The sequence below is a fragment of the Dipodomys ordii genome, unplaced genomic scaffold, assembly GCF_000151885.1.
Source record: "Dipodomys ordii isolate 6190 unplaced genomic scaffold, Dord_2.0 Scaffold8, whole genome shotgun sequence".
NCBI lineage: Eukaryota > Metazoa > Chordata > Mammalia > Rodentia > Heteromyidae > Dipodomys > Dipodomys ordii.
This window is the reverse complement of record NW_012267224.1, coordinates 9,650,664-9,667,087: the sequence shown is the minus strand read 5'-3', so window position 1 is coordinate 9,667,087 and position 16,424 is coordinate 9,650,664. Positions and strand designations below refer to the sequence as shown.

At 46.2% G+C, this 16,424-nt stretch overlaps 1 protein-coding gene across 2 annotated transcripts in view; it reads left to right on the top strand.

Annotated features, from left to right (window-relative positions):
- Nucleotides 1–15,237, top strand: part of Ccdc149 (coiled-coil domain containing 149) — a 54,337-nt gene extending 39,100 nt beyond the window's left edge. The window contains exons 11-13 of one of the 2 annotated variants that reach the window (XM_013009202.1): nucleotides 1,790–1,822; nucleotides 5,557–5,673; nucleotides 12,945–15,237. In XM_013009202.1, the coding sequence (XP_012864656.1) occupies nucleotides 1,790–1,822; nucleotides 5,557–5,673; nucleotides 12,945–13,384 (590 nt within the window). In that variant the 3' untranslated portion in view covers nucleotides 13,385–15,237. The remainder of the gene's footprint in view (nucleotides 1–1,789; nucleotides 1,823–5,556; nucleotides 5,674–12,944) is intronic. The other variant, XM_013009203.1, reaches the window with a different exon arrangement.
- Nucleotides 15,238–16,424: the final 1,187 nt, after the last annotated feature.

The window sequence follows — 16,424 nt, the reverse complement described above, 5'->3', positions numbered from 1 at the left end:
AAATACAAAAAAGATTAATATCATTTTTTAAAAGTATCCTTCTATGTCCTATGCTGGTGGCTTATGCTGACAATCCTAGCTACTCAGGATGCTGAGAGCTGAGAATCGCAGTTTCAAGCCAGGTCAGGTATCAAAAAGTCCATGAGACTCTTATCTTCAATTAACTACCAAGAAACCCGAAGTGGAGCTATGGCTCACCTGGTAGAGTATCATCCTTGAGTGAAAAATCTAAGGGACAGTGCCCAGGCCCTGAGTTCAAGTCCAAATACCAGTACAAAATATTATATATTATTGTCGGTCATGGGCCTGAACTCTGGCCTGGGTGCTGCCCTTGAGCTCTTCAGCTCAAGGCTAGCGCTCTACCACTTGAGCCACAGTGCTACTTCTGGTTTTTCTGCTTATGTGCAAGCACTCCACCATTGAGCCACCAGCCCCCATCTATGTTTATTATATCTCTGCATATTTTTTATTCTTTTATTTTGAGATCATTGCTGAAAAATATAACAAGTATTTTAAATTTAGAAAACATCATGAAGAGAGACAGAATTAGAAAAATATAATCAGTATTCAAATTTTAGGGAGACGCTAAAGTTTTGCTGACTTAAATTCTGAAATTGCCATTGTGTGTGTGTGGGTGGGGGTGTGGGGGTGTGTGGTTAACCTTTGCAAATATAGGGAATTTTTTTTCATCTGTAAGTACCCTATAAAGATTTTTATCAAGGCAATCATCACTCCTAAAAGAAATGTGAGAATATACAAAGATGTGTCCAATGTAATTATTGGTCCTAAAAATGAATGTTAAGATCTTAGGACAATTTGTGTAATTTAATCATCAGTCCTAAAGCCATATGGAAATATGCACAATGATTTGTTCAGTTTAATCACTGTTGTTATAAATGAAGAGCCAACAAATTTTTCTCACCCAAATGTACTTCACAACCACCTTCTCTGCTTTCCCTGTCCCATTTGTATGGAGCTGAAAATGTTCCGGAGAATTTATTTCCATACTTGTACTTTGCAAGCAACTCTGAGATTTCACTTTAGCTATATTTATCCCACTTCTCCTTGTAAAATACCCCTTTTCAGGAGTCCCCATCAGCTAATCTCCATTGTCTTTATACTATTTAGAAACTTATATTTATCATTTTCTAACACCTCCTCTTTCCCTGGAAGGATCGTGGTGCATGTATTTTTAGTCACGTACCCTTTCTGCGCAAAACAGCTCCTCTGCCCTTGACTCGTGTGGGCTGTGTCTTTGTAATGGGGGGGGGGGGGGGGGTGGGAGTGGGGGGTGAAACTTGCCCCAGGGAGGTGGACAACATTGCGTTTGCTTAACTATAAATCTGAGTGGCTGCCTTAGGTTGCCTGGAAGTATGTTTCATAAATTGGAATTTTTAGCAGAGATGCCTTGAACTTGATGTCAAAAGACCCCACCGAACTAATTAGTGGCAAGTGGCATCCTGGAGGTTTGGATGATTCATTTTGCTCAGGACCCTTGGATGCGGTTCAAACCCCATCTTCTGGGAAGGCCACTTCCCATGCACCGAATGTCTGTGTGTTTGAGCAAATCTGTCATTTATTCGTACAGTCAGATTGCCGTGACGTTTTTTTTAATTTTTTTCTCTCAAAATGCCTTTGTAAATTTTTGCTGTTTCATTTCTATAATCTCGAGGAAACAATGGATGTTTGAATGAGTGACTGAATGTTGAAACTTTTCTCTCTGGTGTTTGGTCCAGGTGGCCGTCATGCAATAACAGCTCTTTCTTTCCTTCTCTTGTTCTGCCTGCAGGCCTGAGCTACAATGTCTCTGTAGGATTCGGGAGTATGTTCTTTTTCTTTTTCTTGTTTTTGGTAATATCTGCTTTTGTGACTAATATGAGTGGTGCATTACATCTTTCCTGCATGTGAAGAAGTAGAAATGTGTCTCCTGTGTTTCCTTGAACTTTTCTGACTAGAATAGCCAGTTGGAAGAGAGAATTTAATTAATTCAAAGCAAGAATTAGAGAGGGAAAATTGGCTTTAAGGGACCTGCTGGAATGAATTCTATACTGTGGCTGTGGTTATCTAGTGCCTGACTCCAAGTAGGTGCATCGGGGAGGGGGGAGGAGTGGGCATTCCCAGCTCTGATACAGTGCTTGTAATAGTGACAGCTTTGCCTTGTGTCGAAATATGTACCCATGAAGCATTGCATGATGTATCTTCAGTACCTCATGAAAGCAGGCACGAGGGAGCCTCTCCCTGAACCTCAGACAAGGCCCTCTATCTGCTGATGGCTTTATTTCTCTCCATTTAACCTACTGAATATTGGGATAAGACAAGAGGACATTCTTTTCTTCCTCTTCCTCTTCCTCTTCCTCTTCCTCCTCTTCCTCCTCCTCTTCCCCTCTTTTCTCCTCTTCTTCCTCCTTTTTCTCCTCTTCCTCTTCTTCCTTTTTCTCTTTCCTCCTTTTCTCTTCATCTTCCCCCTTTTTCCTTCTCCTTCCTCCTCCTCTTCCTCCTCTTTATCCTCCTCCTTTTTTTCCTTCTCCTTCCTCTTCTACCTTGCTTCTCCTTTTCCTCCTCCTCCCCTTTCTCCTCCTCATTCTTCTCCTTCTCTGCCTATTCTTCTTTGTCCTCTTCCCAAGTAGGAACCAAATCAACACTAGTAGACACTGAGTTTCAGTGGGAGAAACACCAACCAGACTTGTCAGCACCTCAAAAGGATCAATGTCTTCGCCAGCATGTCAGCCCATCAGTGGGTTGATAGCATTTCAGTGTCCACTTGCATTCAATGCTGTACTGGGAAATGCTGCTTCTCACCCCTTTGGTGGACTCTTAGGCCAGTTGGAGATTCCAGATGCACCTGCATCTGACAGTGAGAGAAAAAAGCATCAAATGGTCCCCACTTTGCACTGAGTAGTGGAGATGGGAGTGTGGGGGTGGGGGAAGCACCCTCAGGGTCCCTTCTGGAAGGTGTAGGCTTTGAGAGTCTCTGGCACATTTGGGGAAGAGGATGAGGACTTCTATGCCATAAGGAATTAGGAGAGCTTGCAGAAGGCCTGTGTGGCATTCTGCCTCGATGGTAGCTTGACCGTCGTTTATTGCCATCCCTCCCGCACTCCACCTGCTAGACCTAAGAAACCAAACGAAAGCTCAGGCATCAGGCCAATGGATTCAAGCTCCATATAGTCAATGTAGATGAGCTCTGCGCTCTCAGAGAAACGATAGAGCTAAGAGCTGTCTCTAACAAAGCCTGAGAACCCTTCGAATATTTAGCAAGCTTCAAATCAGGAGCAGTCTGGGTTCATCCTTTCCACACCTTCACAATGCTTGGGCATGGTGACAGCTGGCTGCTGTTCCCTTGCTCTGCATGCGCCTGGCTCAGACTTTTGCAGAAGTTAACACTGCATTTCTGAGGAGCTGCCATGGAGTTAAGGATGGCCCTGAGTTTGGGTGGGGCCCGTGAGGCAAGGCACATAGAAGATTTCCTGTGAGCTGGGCGCTGGTGGCTCACGCCTGTAATCCTAGCTACTCAAGAGGCTGAGAGCTGAGGATCATGGCTCAAAGCCAGCCCGGGCAGGAAAGGCCACGAGACTCTTATCTCCAATAAACCACCAGAAAACTGGAAGTGGCACTGTGGCTCACACAGTAGAGCTCTTGCCTTGAGCTGAAGAGTGCAGAGACAGCGCCCAAGCCCAGAGTTCGAGCCCCACAACTGACCAAAAAAAAAGAATTCCCATGAGAGGAAGGCTGACAGAGATATTGCAGCTGCTTCTTACCCCACCCACATTTGTAATTCTTTAGCCACTAAGGCAGAAGGGGCATTGGTAAGGTTGGTCATTTTTCTCCCTGAGCCTCTAGAAGGCCAGAGAAAGGCCAGTTCACTTGGCCAACCAAGATGAGCCAAGGAATACAGGGAATACAGCTTTGATCTTGACATGTGGCCTGATCTTGACTTTCTCTCCTTGATGGAGAGAAACTAAAGCCATCCATGATGAGGGCCCCGGCTCTGGTTTCATAGTCACCAAGTCTCAATTGCTATGAACCCATCAGAGCATTTCCAGCTGTGTCTTTGCAGCCCACAAGGGACCTGGTTATGCCAGCTTCCTTCTTAGCATCTCCTACCAACACCTGAGCCACAGGTCAACATTGTTTTTTCGGGAAACCCATCCCAAATGGGTGTCTGGATTTTTTTTTCCTCCATGTGAAAACAGCATGTCTTGTGGAAGCTTGGAGTCCCAGGGGACTCAGCTGGCAGAGAAAGTAGCACCTGTAGCGGGTGGTGACAGGCTCTATCCTTTGAGACAGCTGTAAGCCTGCAGACTCACCAAATGCCAGACTCCCAGGATGCATCACCGGTGGGTCACTCAGACATGACCAGATGTTTACTAAACACCTACAATATGTAAAACTCTCTAACACAGTTTTTGCAGTAAGTTAGTGAGACAGTATGGTGCACAAATAGGAAGGACGAGGGGGGTGGGGTGGGCAGTATAGGGGATTATATCCAGAGGTGGTGTGGTTTTCCAAGAAGAAAAAAATAATAATAGACATCTTCATGCAGCACTATTTGGTGTCTGCTGCCCCTGAAACCGAGGGAAATTAGAGAATTCTAACGCCTAGAACCCACTCAGGGTGCAGGGCTGTTCAGTGGGTTGGTTTCACACAGCTTTCGAGAATCTTACTTATAGTCAAACAGTAAGATTGGAGTGTAGCCTGGACCAAGGCAGCCCAGGGGTTCATTTTTGGAATGATGGTTCCTATCAAGGAATCAAATATGGCACCAAATCCTTCCTGGCAGCCTCTTCTTCCCCGCCCCTCCACACCTCCTCCCCCACGCCCCAGGGTGGCATCATTTCATGCCCACATGTTTTGTGTTTGTGTGTCTGGCCCTCACGCTCACTTTCAAAACTGTTCTATGTGAGCAGCCATGACTTCCGGAATAGGAGTGTGGTGCTTTGTTTACCTTCCCCCATCCTGTGTGCTCTCTCTGCACGCGAGACTATCACACAGATAGACACAAGGGTGTGGTAGAAGTGTGAGCCGAAGGGAAGCTCACCTGGGAGCATTTGGAGGACTTGATACTACCTGCCTCATGGCAGTCACTATTCAATCAAAATGAATTCCAATTGCAATGTAATCAAAATAGAATCAAGCCAGATATATCACTCTTCCTATTTCACAGATGAGAGACAAGAGGCCCAGAGAGGTAAAGTGACATTCTTGATGTCAGTTAGCAAATGACATTCCCAGAGCAGTTAATAGTAGAGTGGGGCCCCAACGCCTGCACTCCTGAGCCCACTGCTACTGTCTTTATTGTTAGTTTGGGGCAAACACGTGGACCACCCTTCAATGGTGGTACTTGTGGGCAGCCATGTCTGAGCAAACTCTTACTGACAGCTGGCCCTCGACCTCACTGCTCCACCCTCCCAGTAGAGAAAGAGCTTGCTGGTCACTTCCTCTCTTCCTTTCCTCCATTGATGAAGACTCCTACTCCAAACAGACAGTTGGTTATGTGGGAGGAAATGTAAGCTAAACTTACCGATGATATGACATGTCTCCTATTTTCCATGGCAGGAGGTAAGGACACCATACTCTTCAATGACTCCACTCTTCCCAATACCCAGCGATCAAGATCCCCACTGCTGAAGTTCGCTGAGCAGCCTTTGAAGAAGCAAATGGATGCCAAAGAGGGTAAGCACATACCTCCATTTCTCCGGCTTGCCTCCTCTGTAGGACAGGCTAAGGAAAGTCCCTTCCTCTCTGCAGCTGCTATGGTACCATTGAGACAGCCCCCCATTTCTTCTCCCTGCTTACCTGAGATCTTGTTGGGAGGTCCTAGCAAAGGAGTGCTAATCCCCTATAAAACCTCATGTTGTAGCAGTTGTTAGAACTTGGGCTAGTGACTCCAATTCTGTTTCTTCTCCCACAAAACGGTGACATGATGGCGTCAACCTCAGAGAAGTCTTAGCCAGTGGCTTGCTGGCTGAGTAGTTGGAAAGAGTCCAGTGGAATGGTGAGAACATCTAACCAGGCACATGGTTCTGGGTAGAGTGGTAGGCGATCAATGGCTCATCTAGGGAGGGGATGAGAACAGCTATGAACACCAGATTCTTCCCATGTGGCAGGCTTGTTTACCTGATAAAACTCTCCTTCACATCTTTTGAAGCTTTGTCTTCTTCCTCCATCCTCAGTGTGAAAGCCAGCTTCCAAGATGGCGCCAACAATCCTTACTCCTCTGTATTCCAACCTTTGTGTTGTCCTCTACCATGTTGTAATCAGCCTTAATGATTATCGGGGCACTGCAGAAGTAATGGGATGGTGCTAGGTCATGAAAGATGAATGGATTGTTCCTTATGCTTCATCCCTCCCTGTTCCTGGTCATCTCTGGAGAAAGATGGCCGCCATGTTATTCAGGTGATCTCACAAGCTACTCCTGTGGTGTGGAGTTGAGGCCTTTAGGCACCATTTTGGAAGCAGATTCTTCACCTCTGTCAAACCTTCAGATGCTGGCAGTCCTGGTTAACATTTGGAAGAAAATTCCATGAGAATCCATTTGTTGGAACCATCCAAATAAACTGTCCTCAGACAGCTTAAGCTGGGTATGAAGCTCTAGGATTTGAAGAAATGGCAGTAGATAACACTGTTATCCACAGATAACTATCAAGTTCTTTCTTTGAACAGCTAAAGTTTTTTCTGCTTTGCCTGCTTAGAGGCCTACCTTCAATTATCAATATCATAAAAATATTCTCTCCCCTCATGCCCCTGCTCTAGGTTCTACCTGCAGCCGGAATCCCATGTTTCCCAGAGCCTAGAACATTCTACTAAACCTTTGGTGGAGTTCTCCAACTCAATTGGTGGATGTCACCAACTCTTTCTGTTTCCTCCCTCTTTTGTCACCCTCTCAGTTACTGAGGCTTGAGACCTAGTGTCCCCTGCTCTTCCCCATCGCCACTTGGTCTGTAGACCAAGTCCTGCTGGGTTTCCTGTATCTGGGCCCCTCTCACCTCCAGCCTGGTTCAGACCTTCTTTTCCCCACCTGGATTTCCTGCCTCCTGTCCTCCCTTGCTTTACTTCCACCCTTCTCCTGTGCTTTAGGATAATCCTTCTGGATGCTTTTGCATCTTATTTTGTGCCCGTCTCGTGATCCAAGTGCTTCTCAACTTTCTTCTATTTCAAATGTCGACTTAGTCTAACTTTCTAACTTGATGATCATCTGACCTTTTATCAAAGTAGACTAGTCAATTGTGTCGGTCAGCTATTGCTGTGTAACAGGTCACCTCAAAACTGCGGGCATTAAACAACAGTAGTGTCTTCTTAGGAGTCCTTGGCTCAGACAGGCAGTTCTGCCCACCTGATCTAGCCTCACCCAGGCTTCTGTGTGCATTTTTACTGCTGTGCTTTGAAGTTTGTTCAATTCATTTGTCACAGTGCATAGAGTGGTAAGAGCAGGAGCCAGGACATGGATTTCAAGTTTCCACAGGAAGTGCCCACAAGTACTTGTGAGGGAATTGTTGGAGAGAGCCCCTGATTCTGGTAGGCTCCCTGCTTGACCTTCCACTACACGTGTCTGTTTGCAAGACGGGCTTGTAGCACACTAGAGTATATCATGTCTCAGCTGGTGGTCATCTCATATCAGCATCCAGCATCCATCTGAAGATCCAAAGCCTTCTGTCTGTTCTGGACCTGCTGAGACTTGAGTGGGCTTGGGCCTGATAAATTAGAATGGAGTAGGAGCTGTGCTTGAATCTCACAAGGGCCTTAGAAGTGATGCTGTAATTCAATGTGATAGCGTCCAGAGCTCCATCATCAGCACCCATTGTTCCCACCCGGCTTTCACTGGTGCTGAGGGAACAAGGAAGCATTCATGGGGCTGCTGTCAGTGTCTGGACGCATGGCCATCACAGCCCTAGTTAATTCCAGCTGAAAGCCAAGCACATGCAGAAGAACAAAGCCTATCAGAAAGCTGCTAACAAAGGAAGACAAATATCGCCTTTGGGCCAAGGAGGGGGGACACATTTCTAGCGGCTTAGTGATCGGCTTCTACAAAGTGACATCGTTGGGTATTTTTTTATTCATCGTTTTTCTTTCCACACTATTTGTGTCATGATGCATTTGTATCAGCTATTGCCTCGTCATTCTTGATATGCATATGGTTATTAATAAGTATTCATGATGTTAATTTGCTTTGCTAAAACACCACAGAATAATCACTATTATTTGCAATAATATTTTCCTAGTTTGGCTAGTTCAGAAATCTTGCCATTCTGGAAATGCCAAAGCTACGTGTCTGTGAGTCTGTTCTAAAGGAGAAAGGACACTCTCATCGCTGAGTTCATGTCCAGAATCTTAAAGTGAAAGGAGACGTTGGCCTTAAAAGGTACTGAGAGGTGCCAATGATGGACACGGAGTTGTGACACATTGAAGAAACACCTGTGTCCTGACAATTCCTGGAGTACTTTTAGGATCATAGATAAACGCAAGGGGAAAATGAATGGGTCAGCCCTACTTTGACCTGTAATCCTACCTCAGAACCTGGCCTCTGGAGCTTCATGGTCCTGGCACTCTGAATGTCCATCTAGCCTTTCTCAGAGGAAGCAAATGCCAGATGGGACCTCCTAAGCCAATTATAGCCTGTGCCCACTTGTCCTTCATTGTGACTGTGGGTTTTTATTGTTGTTTGTTTGCCAGTCGTGAGGCTTGAACTCGGAGCCTGGGCTCTATCCCCAAGCTTCTTTTGATCAGGCCTAGTGTTCTACCATTTAGCCACAGCTCCACTTCCAGCTTTTTGGTAGTTAATTGGAGATAAGAGTCTCACAGGCTTTCCTTCCCCAGCTTAGCTTTGAACTGCAGTCCTCAGATCTCAGCATCCTGAGTAGCTAGGATTACAGGTGTGAGCCACTGGTGCCTGCCTGTGACTATGCTGTAAATCCATACTGAGTATCCCCCATCTCCACCAAAAAATATTAAGCAGCTTCCCTGGTACACTGTCATAGGTTTTCCATTAAAGGAAAAGAGTCCCATCTGCACATGAGTTGAATATAATCTAAAGAAATTATACAAGGAAATATACCAGTGAACAAACATGCCAGTATCATTTCAGCCTCCCCAGTATAAATGCAGGTAAAGGTGAAGAGAATTAACCTGACTCGATAATAAAAAAAAAAAAAAAAAAAAACGTACTGCAAAGGGCTTAGGGGTGAAGATGCGGCGAGTAAGGTTAATTAATTTTTCAGGGGCAAGAATATACTATGAAGTATCCTAGAGGAAGTAATTCCACAGGAGTAATTTCCAAAGGGAGTTTATTCATCTTACACATTGAAAAATTTAGCTTCAGACAATATCCTATTTTATTCTGTTGTAATCAACTTGGTCATTCTGGGAAACTTGTTCCTTTTCCCTCACTGTACAACCACTATAAAAATGTTCATTTGGAGCCAAGCACTGGTGGCTCATGCCTGTAATCCTATTTACTCAGGAGGCTGAGATCTAAGGATCATAGCCAAAGCCATCTAAGGCAGGAAAGTCTGTGAGACTCTTATCTCCAGTAAACCACCACCAAACCAGAAGTGAAGCTGTGGCCCAAAGTGGTAGAGCAACAAATCTGAGGGATAGTGACCAGGCCCTGAGTTCAAACCCCATGACCAACAACAACAAAAGCTCATTTGTTAATGTGAAATTTATGTGATTGCTTTCCCAAGCTACCTTTAATGTAGCTAAATGTTTGTGCAAGGTAGAAAGCTTTTTCTTTGTTTTCAGAAAGTACCATTTGAAGAAATTTAAGGGTAGCTACCTGTACACAACCAAAAATGAATACAAGGAGCACATTCATATATTAATGCCAGGTGTTTAAAGATGTGTGTTAATATATTCAGGTATTCATGCATACATGGATAGGTCTGTATACTCAAAAACATTTAATAAATAGTGATTGAATCCCTACTATAGCACACTGACAAGATTTTAAAAAATTAATCAGGACAGGTTTTATACTAATGGTAGTTATAAATAACAATTTGAGAAATAAAAATTAATATATCTGATAATAGACTTGTGGGAAGTTGGACATGGAGATAGGACTTGTGTCCACATTTAGTCAAATAGGCTTATGTGGCAGACAGGGAGGTAGGGCCGACTCACAAGATCTGTCTTTGGGATACAGAAGGGAATAATAGTCCCACTCTAAGCAAGGACACTGGCGCAGAGGTGGGTTCAATGAAGGGCTTATGTAGTTGGAGGGTGAAAATACAAGGAGAGGATTTGGGACATGAAGTAGCAAGGGAGATGGGCATTGGGCCATAGAAGGCTATGAGTGACAGGTGACAAGCTTAGGCTGTGTTCCTCAGGCAGACACAGCCTTTGAAGGTTTCCATTTTGGACTTCTGACCTCCAGAACTGTAAGAGAATCAGTATACATTGTTTGAAGTAGACAGTCATTTGTTATAGCAACTGTAGGAAACTAATACAGCATGCTCACAGTACTAGATTAGGAGGACAAACAGCAGAATATGGGGATGTTGCAGAAACCACAGGCAGAGGCAGCTTGAAAAGATGACATGGCCAATGGAAATGCATGGTACAGAACTGGGGACCCAAAGAGAACAAACACGGGAGCTGAGGAGGCAGACCTCATATCAGGGAGGGGCAGGGAGGACGCAGGACAGAGAAGGTATCATCGGGATTGAGAAATGGAGGCAGATAAATTCATGAGACCCTTATATCCAGTAACTACTAAAAAGCCAGTATTAGAGCTGTGGCTCCAGTGGTAGAGCCTTGAACAAAAAAGCTAAGGGACAGTATGTACCCGTGCCCTGAGTTCAAGCCGCAGCTTGTGTATGTCAGCACATATCACACACACACACACACACACACACACACACACACACACACATACACACACACAGAATAGACAGGAACTCTGAGACTAGAAAGACAAAGCAACCATGGGTGGTGGAATCTTGGAACTTGCAAATCTTGCTTTTTACTTTCTTGATTATAAAAGAAGCACACGTGCCTCTTGTTGTTTGTGTGCAGTACTCGGGCTTAACCCCCAGGTCTTACACTTACTAGGCTAGCATAAAAATTTAAATCTGGCAGAAGGATGAAGTGAAATGTAAAGATTTCCTCCGCCTTGGCTGCCTGTCCTCATGCTGCTCCCCAGAGGCACCAGGTAAGCCATCTCTAGTCAGCAATCTGCAATTCCCCCCAAATCTGAAACTCTTGATTGCTTCCATGATGCAAGGAGTGGAAAATTCCATACCACCCTGTCAACATGTGACAGGTCACGGTCAAACACAGGCACAGTAAGAATATTGTATAAAATTGCTTTCAGCTATGCATAGAAGATGCATATGAAACAAATTACTTTTCATGTTTAGACTTGGGTCCCATCCCAAGATATCTCATTATGTATATGCAAGGATTTCAAAATCTAAGAATATCTGCAAGACTTCTGATCTCAAGCATTTTGGATAAAAGATACGCATCCTGTACACTGGAAAGAATTTTACAACCTGCTGAGTGCAATTTTATACTTAATCTCCCATTGATGCACACACAGGTAACATCCAGGTGCTTGCTATTAAAGTGTTGGTGTTGTTGTTATTGTTTTTTGAAACCAGTCTGGAAGTTTGTATTTGACATGTTGGCTCATTAGCTGGATTTCTCCCACCTGAACCATGCCTCCAACCCCATCAGTGTTGTAGCAAACATGCAAAAAAAAAAAAAAAGAGACTTGAAATGTTTGGGCTGCTATGCATTGGTAGCTTTGCCATAAAAGGATTACCTATATGGTTCCCGTGGATATTGTCCGAAAGACCCGTAAAAGACTTTTTCTGCCTTCCTGTCCTCCTAAGTCATACGAAGTTCTGTTTCCCTACACACCTTTAACAACATTGAGCTTTCTGAATCCTTTGAATTTTTTTTTGCCAGTTTCATCAGTGGAATCCTGTTGTGATTTAGATTACAATTATGAATGGTATTATGAATTATTTAAAGTGCTCTCTCCTTCCTCCCTGAGCCCTTACTGGGGTGTTTGCATACTGGCTGCTGCTGCTGCTTTTTTTTTTTTTTTTTTTTGGCTGTGGGGCTTGAACTCTGGGTCTGGGCGCTGTCCCTCAGCTCTTCAGCTCAAGGTTAGCGCTCTACCACTTGAGCCACAGCACCACTTCTGGTTTTTTTTTTTTTTTCTGTGAACATACTGTACAGAGGGGTTACAATTACATGGGCAGGATAATGCGTACATTTCTTACCAAGCATTGCAGCCTCCTCCTTTGGTTTACCCTTCACATCCCTTCCCAGCTTCCCCCCTCCCCCCCAATCCCAACCCTTCTCCAATCACTTCTGGTTTTTCTGGTGGTTTACTGGAGATAAGAGTCTCACAGACTTTCCTGCCTGGGCAGGCTTTGAACTATGATCCTCATATCTCAGCCTCCTGAGTAGCTAGTATTATAGGGATAAGCCACCAGTGCCTGGCTGCATGCTGGCTTCTTAACAACCAGGTTTTGGCTAGGTACCAGTGGCTCATGTGTGTAATCCTAGCTACTCAGGAAACAGATCTGAGGATCATGGTTTGTAGCCAGCTCCAGAAGAAAAATCCCTGAAACTCTTATCCCCAATTAACCACCCAAACGTCAGAGCTTTGAGCTGTGGCTCAAGTGGTAGAACATGAACCTTGAGCCACAATGCTCACCATCAATGCCCAGGCCCTGAGTTCAAGCCCCAGGACCATCACAAAAACAAAATAGGTCCTGTAATCCTCCTGGGCCCTGGATGGAAGAGAAGAGGACCGTGTCAGTGCTCCTGGGCCCTGGATGGAGGGGAGAAAACCACATCAGTGTTCATGGGCCCTGGATGGAGGAGGGGGGGGGACCATGTCAATGCTGGTGAGGTTGGAGGCCCCACAGGAGAGCAAAGTGAGGAGGCTGACTTGCAGCCAGAGGTTTGACATTGTCTTGTGTTTTCAGGGGAGGCTCAGCAGCAGGAAGGAGATGAAAGGTGTGGTTCTGTGGCAGCACTGACAGCACCAGAGGACGCCGCCGTGAGGCCTGCTGTCAGCTCCCTAGCAAAGGCGAGCCTGGGGAAGCAGCGCACTTGCTTTCATCACCCTTCCTTTTCCCACTTACCTTCAGAGGAAGAAGTAAACAGGCTGGGAAGGGAAGGAATTAAACTGACAGAGGAACAGGCAGCTGCAGGGCTGGAGGGGGTCAGAAGAGAAAGGGCCATGGAGGGACAGCAGAGTGAGCCAGGACCACCTACACCTGGCCTGGCCTATCACAGGGAGGGGCCCAGATCCCTGCTGGGCGACCTGGAGACCGCCCAGCCCGGGATGGAAGCCTCCTCCCGGGAAAGCAGAGAAGAGATCCCAGAGGACCGGGACACCACCAGGGGAGCCCGGCAAACCTGAAGAGGAGCCTGGTGCACTCGGTGACACCATGAAGGTACCCAGGAGGAGGGCAAAAGAAGGACGTGACAGAGCGCACACCCAAGTTCCTTCCCTCTGCAACACCTCTGCACCTGCAAATGAGAAAACACTCGTGCTGCCACAAGCTGCGAACATCCACGGTGCCAGTTCAGCAGCATTCATGAAACGCCACCCTCCGATTTCTTATGTCATCACCTTCTGCCTGTCCTGCTGCTGTGAGCCGGGCTTGCTTGGAATCATGGCAGCCATATGGCCGCTTGTTGACATCCATCTTCCTGTCAGCATTTCTTTTATTAGAGATAAGATTTTTTTTTCTATTAGCGTTTAATGTTGGCAATCAAAATTGTAGGAAGGGCTGGGAATGGATGGGGGTTTTAAGCAGGTCTCTGTCGTGATGGTGAGGTAGCTGGAGAGGCAGGTGTACTTGAGCATAAGGTGTCCACAGGACTTCATCATGGCAGCCTGCTCCTTCCAGGATCTCCCATCATGGGTGTGCCTGGCACCCTGCCCACAGCACTGCCTGTCACAGCTGGCACTGGCAGGAAGAAGGAGACCCACGCAGGCCCCGGGAAGGTTGGGCTTTGGGTTTGAAAGGAGTGGCCTCTGCTGAGGCTGTTTGTTGATGGTTAGCAGCCCCCTCTTCCCGCCCCCCCACATTGTCCAGCCTGTGAGTCGTTGGCAGGATTAACTGGTTTGGTGGGGAGGGAGAGTCTCCTCGGAAGAGTGAAGAGTCCGAAGAGTCGTCTGAGGTTGTGTCTCTGAGCTGATGTGAGCGTTTCCACTAGAAATACTGGTTCTCTCTATTGGGTCTGTGCTACATATAGGATTGCCTGGCCAGTTTGGGTTGAGGGGAAAGCGAGTTGCCTAGGGCTAGTCTAGCTTCCTATACTGTCCTTGAATTGTTTACTCCTGTGGCAGAATGTCACCTTTGTGCCACTAGGTGCTGGGGCCCTACAGGAAAAAGAAGAAATGAAACCAAAATGCCTGAGGGGAGGGTCTGTCTTACCTGGTTCTTCTGAGCTATGTTAGGGTAGTACCCTGGGCTGCAGAGAAGTGCAGGCTCACCGAACCATAGGCTGTTCTTTCCCTGGGAGGCTCTGAGAGCACAGCCTGAAGTATAGAGCAGCAGGATGGCTGTCCTCCGATGTACTCCAGCAGGAGCGAGGCTCCAGGGTGACCAGTTCAGCCTCAAATCCCCATGTCAGTGCCCTGGGGGTCAAGATGATGTCTGATGACATCCTCAGGGATGTGCTGTTCATCCCTGTGTTCCAGACCATCCCCAGGGCCACTCTGTAACATGCCACCCCACCCCACCCCACCCTGAGAAGGGGTACTTATGCAGCTTTAAGCCCTCACACGCCAGCAGACCCAGAAACCACTGTCCTGCCACTCAGCTTCACGGGATCAGCTGTCCACAACACCAGAGCTAACTGAGGAACACAGCCACACTTAATACAGTGATAGTGAAGAAGAAAACACTTGACCTCTGCAAGCTCTGGTTTTGACCCACGCTGGGCAAAATGAGCAGCCCAGGGCTGGCTCTGGAAAGCGGGACTTGTGGTGAGCTCCAATGCAGTCCATCAGATCAGTAGGACTCACTGGGTCCCAGAGAGTCTGTGCTTTGGAGAGTTAGGAGAGACATAAGTTCAACTGTGTGTGCAAGCAGCCCAAGTGGCTGTTATTAGATGGAAGGGGAGCCAATGAGCTGATCCTGTCACAGGGTTACCATGACAACACCCCAGTCTCCTATGGGACGCTGTCCCACTTCTGTTGTCCCCACCCAGTATGATTCTTCTGTTCCCTTTTCCTTTCCAAATATTAAAAGAGTTTCAGCAGCTACTTGTGGTTGTCTTTTGTCTTCTTAAGATTTATTAGCAGGGCTGGGAAGGTGGCTCAGTGGTAGAGTGCTTGCCTTGCATGCACGAGGCCCTGGGTTTGATTCCTCAGCACCACATAAGCAGAAAAAGCCAGAAGTGGCACTGTGGCTTAGGTGGTAGAGCGCTAGCATTGAGCTGAAGAGCTGAGGAACAGTGCCCAGGCCAAGAGTTCAGGCCCCACAACTGACTCTCCTCCCCCACCCCCAAAAAATAGTCATTAAAAGGGCCAGACACCAGATAGTTAAGGCCTGTAATCATAGCTACTCAGAAGGCTGAGATCTGAAGATCATAGTTTAAAGCCAACCCAGGCAGGAAATCCCAGGAGGCTCTTATCTACAATTCACTGGCAAAAAAAACCAACAATAAAAAGAACACTGGACCTGGAGGTATGACTTGAGTGTTAGAGTGTCAGCCCTGAGTGAAAAAGCTAAGGGACAGCCCTTAGTTCAAGCTCCAGTACCAGCACACACAAAATAGAGGCCTTGTAAAGGCAGTCATCATACAATCTAATAAGCCACACTTACAGAAACTTAAAACAATAGGATAGTGAATATGATGACATCACCAGAGCTGGGTACTAGTGGCTCACACTTGTAATCTTAGCTTCTTAGGAAGCTGAGATCTAAGGGTCATGGTTCAAAGTCAGTCTGGGTAGGAAAGTTCATGAAACTCTTATCTCAAGTTAACCACCAAAGAACCTGAAGTGGAGCTATGGCTCAAAGTGGTAGAGCATTAGCCTTGAGCAAACAACAGCTTAGGGATAACACCCAGGCCCTGAGTTCAAGCGCCACACCACCACCACCACCACCACCACCACCACCACCCCCCGCAAAAGAAATCACAAGAATTCTGAATTACAGCATCTAGGGCTGGTTCATTTGAGAAAGTCTCCAGGGGTCTAGTGTTCACCTGTCTGCTTTGCTTGTTCTGTGTCAGTTACTCCCTCATGACAGTAAAATAGCTGCAGCAGCAGTAGCAGATATCCGTGTTCTCACATAGGGAGTTGCTCCCTCCCTGTATATATATATATATATGTGTGCACTTTAAGAACAAGAAACAGTTCTGGCCACATTTTCTTAATCAAAATCATCAATTGCTTATGTAACCATCTTGCATGCCTAGGTCTAAACCAACTCTTAGCAAGG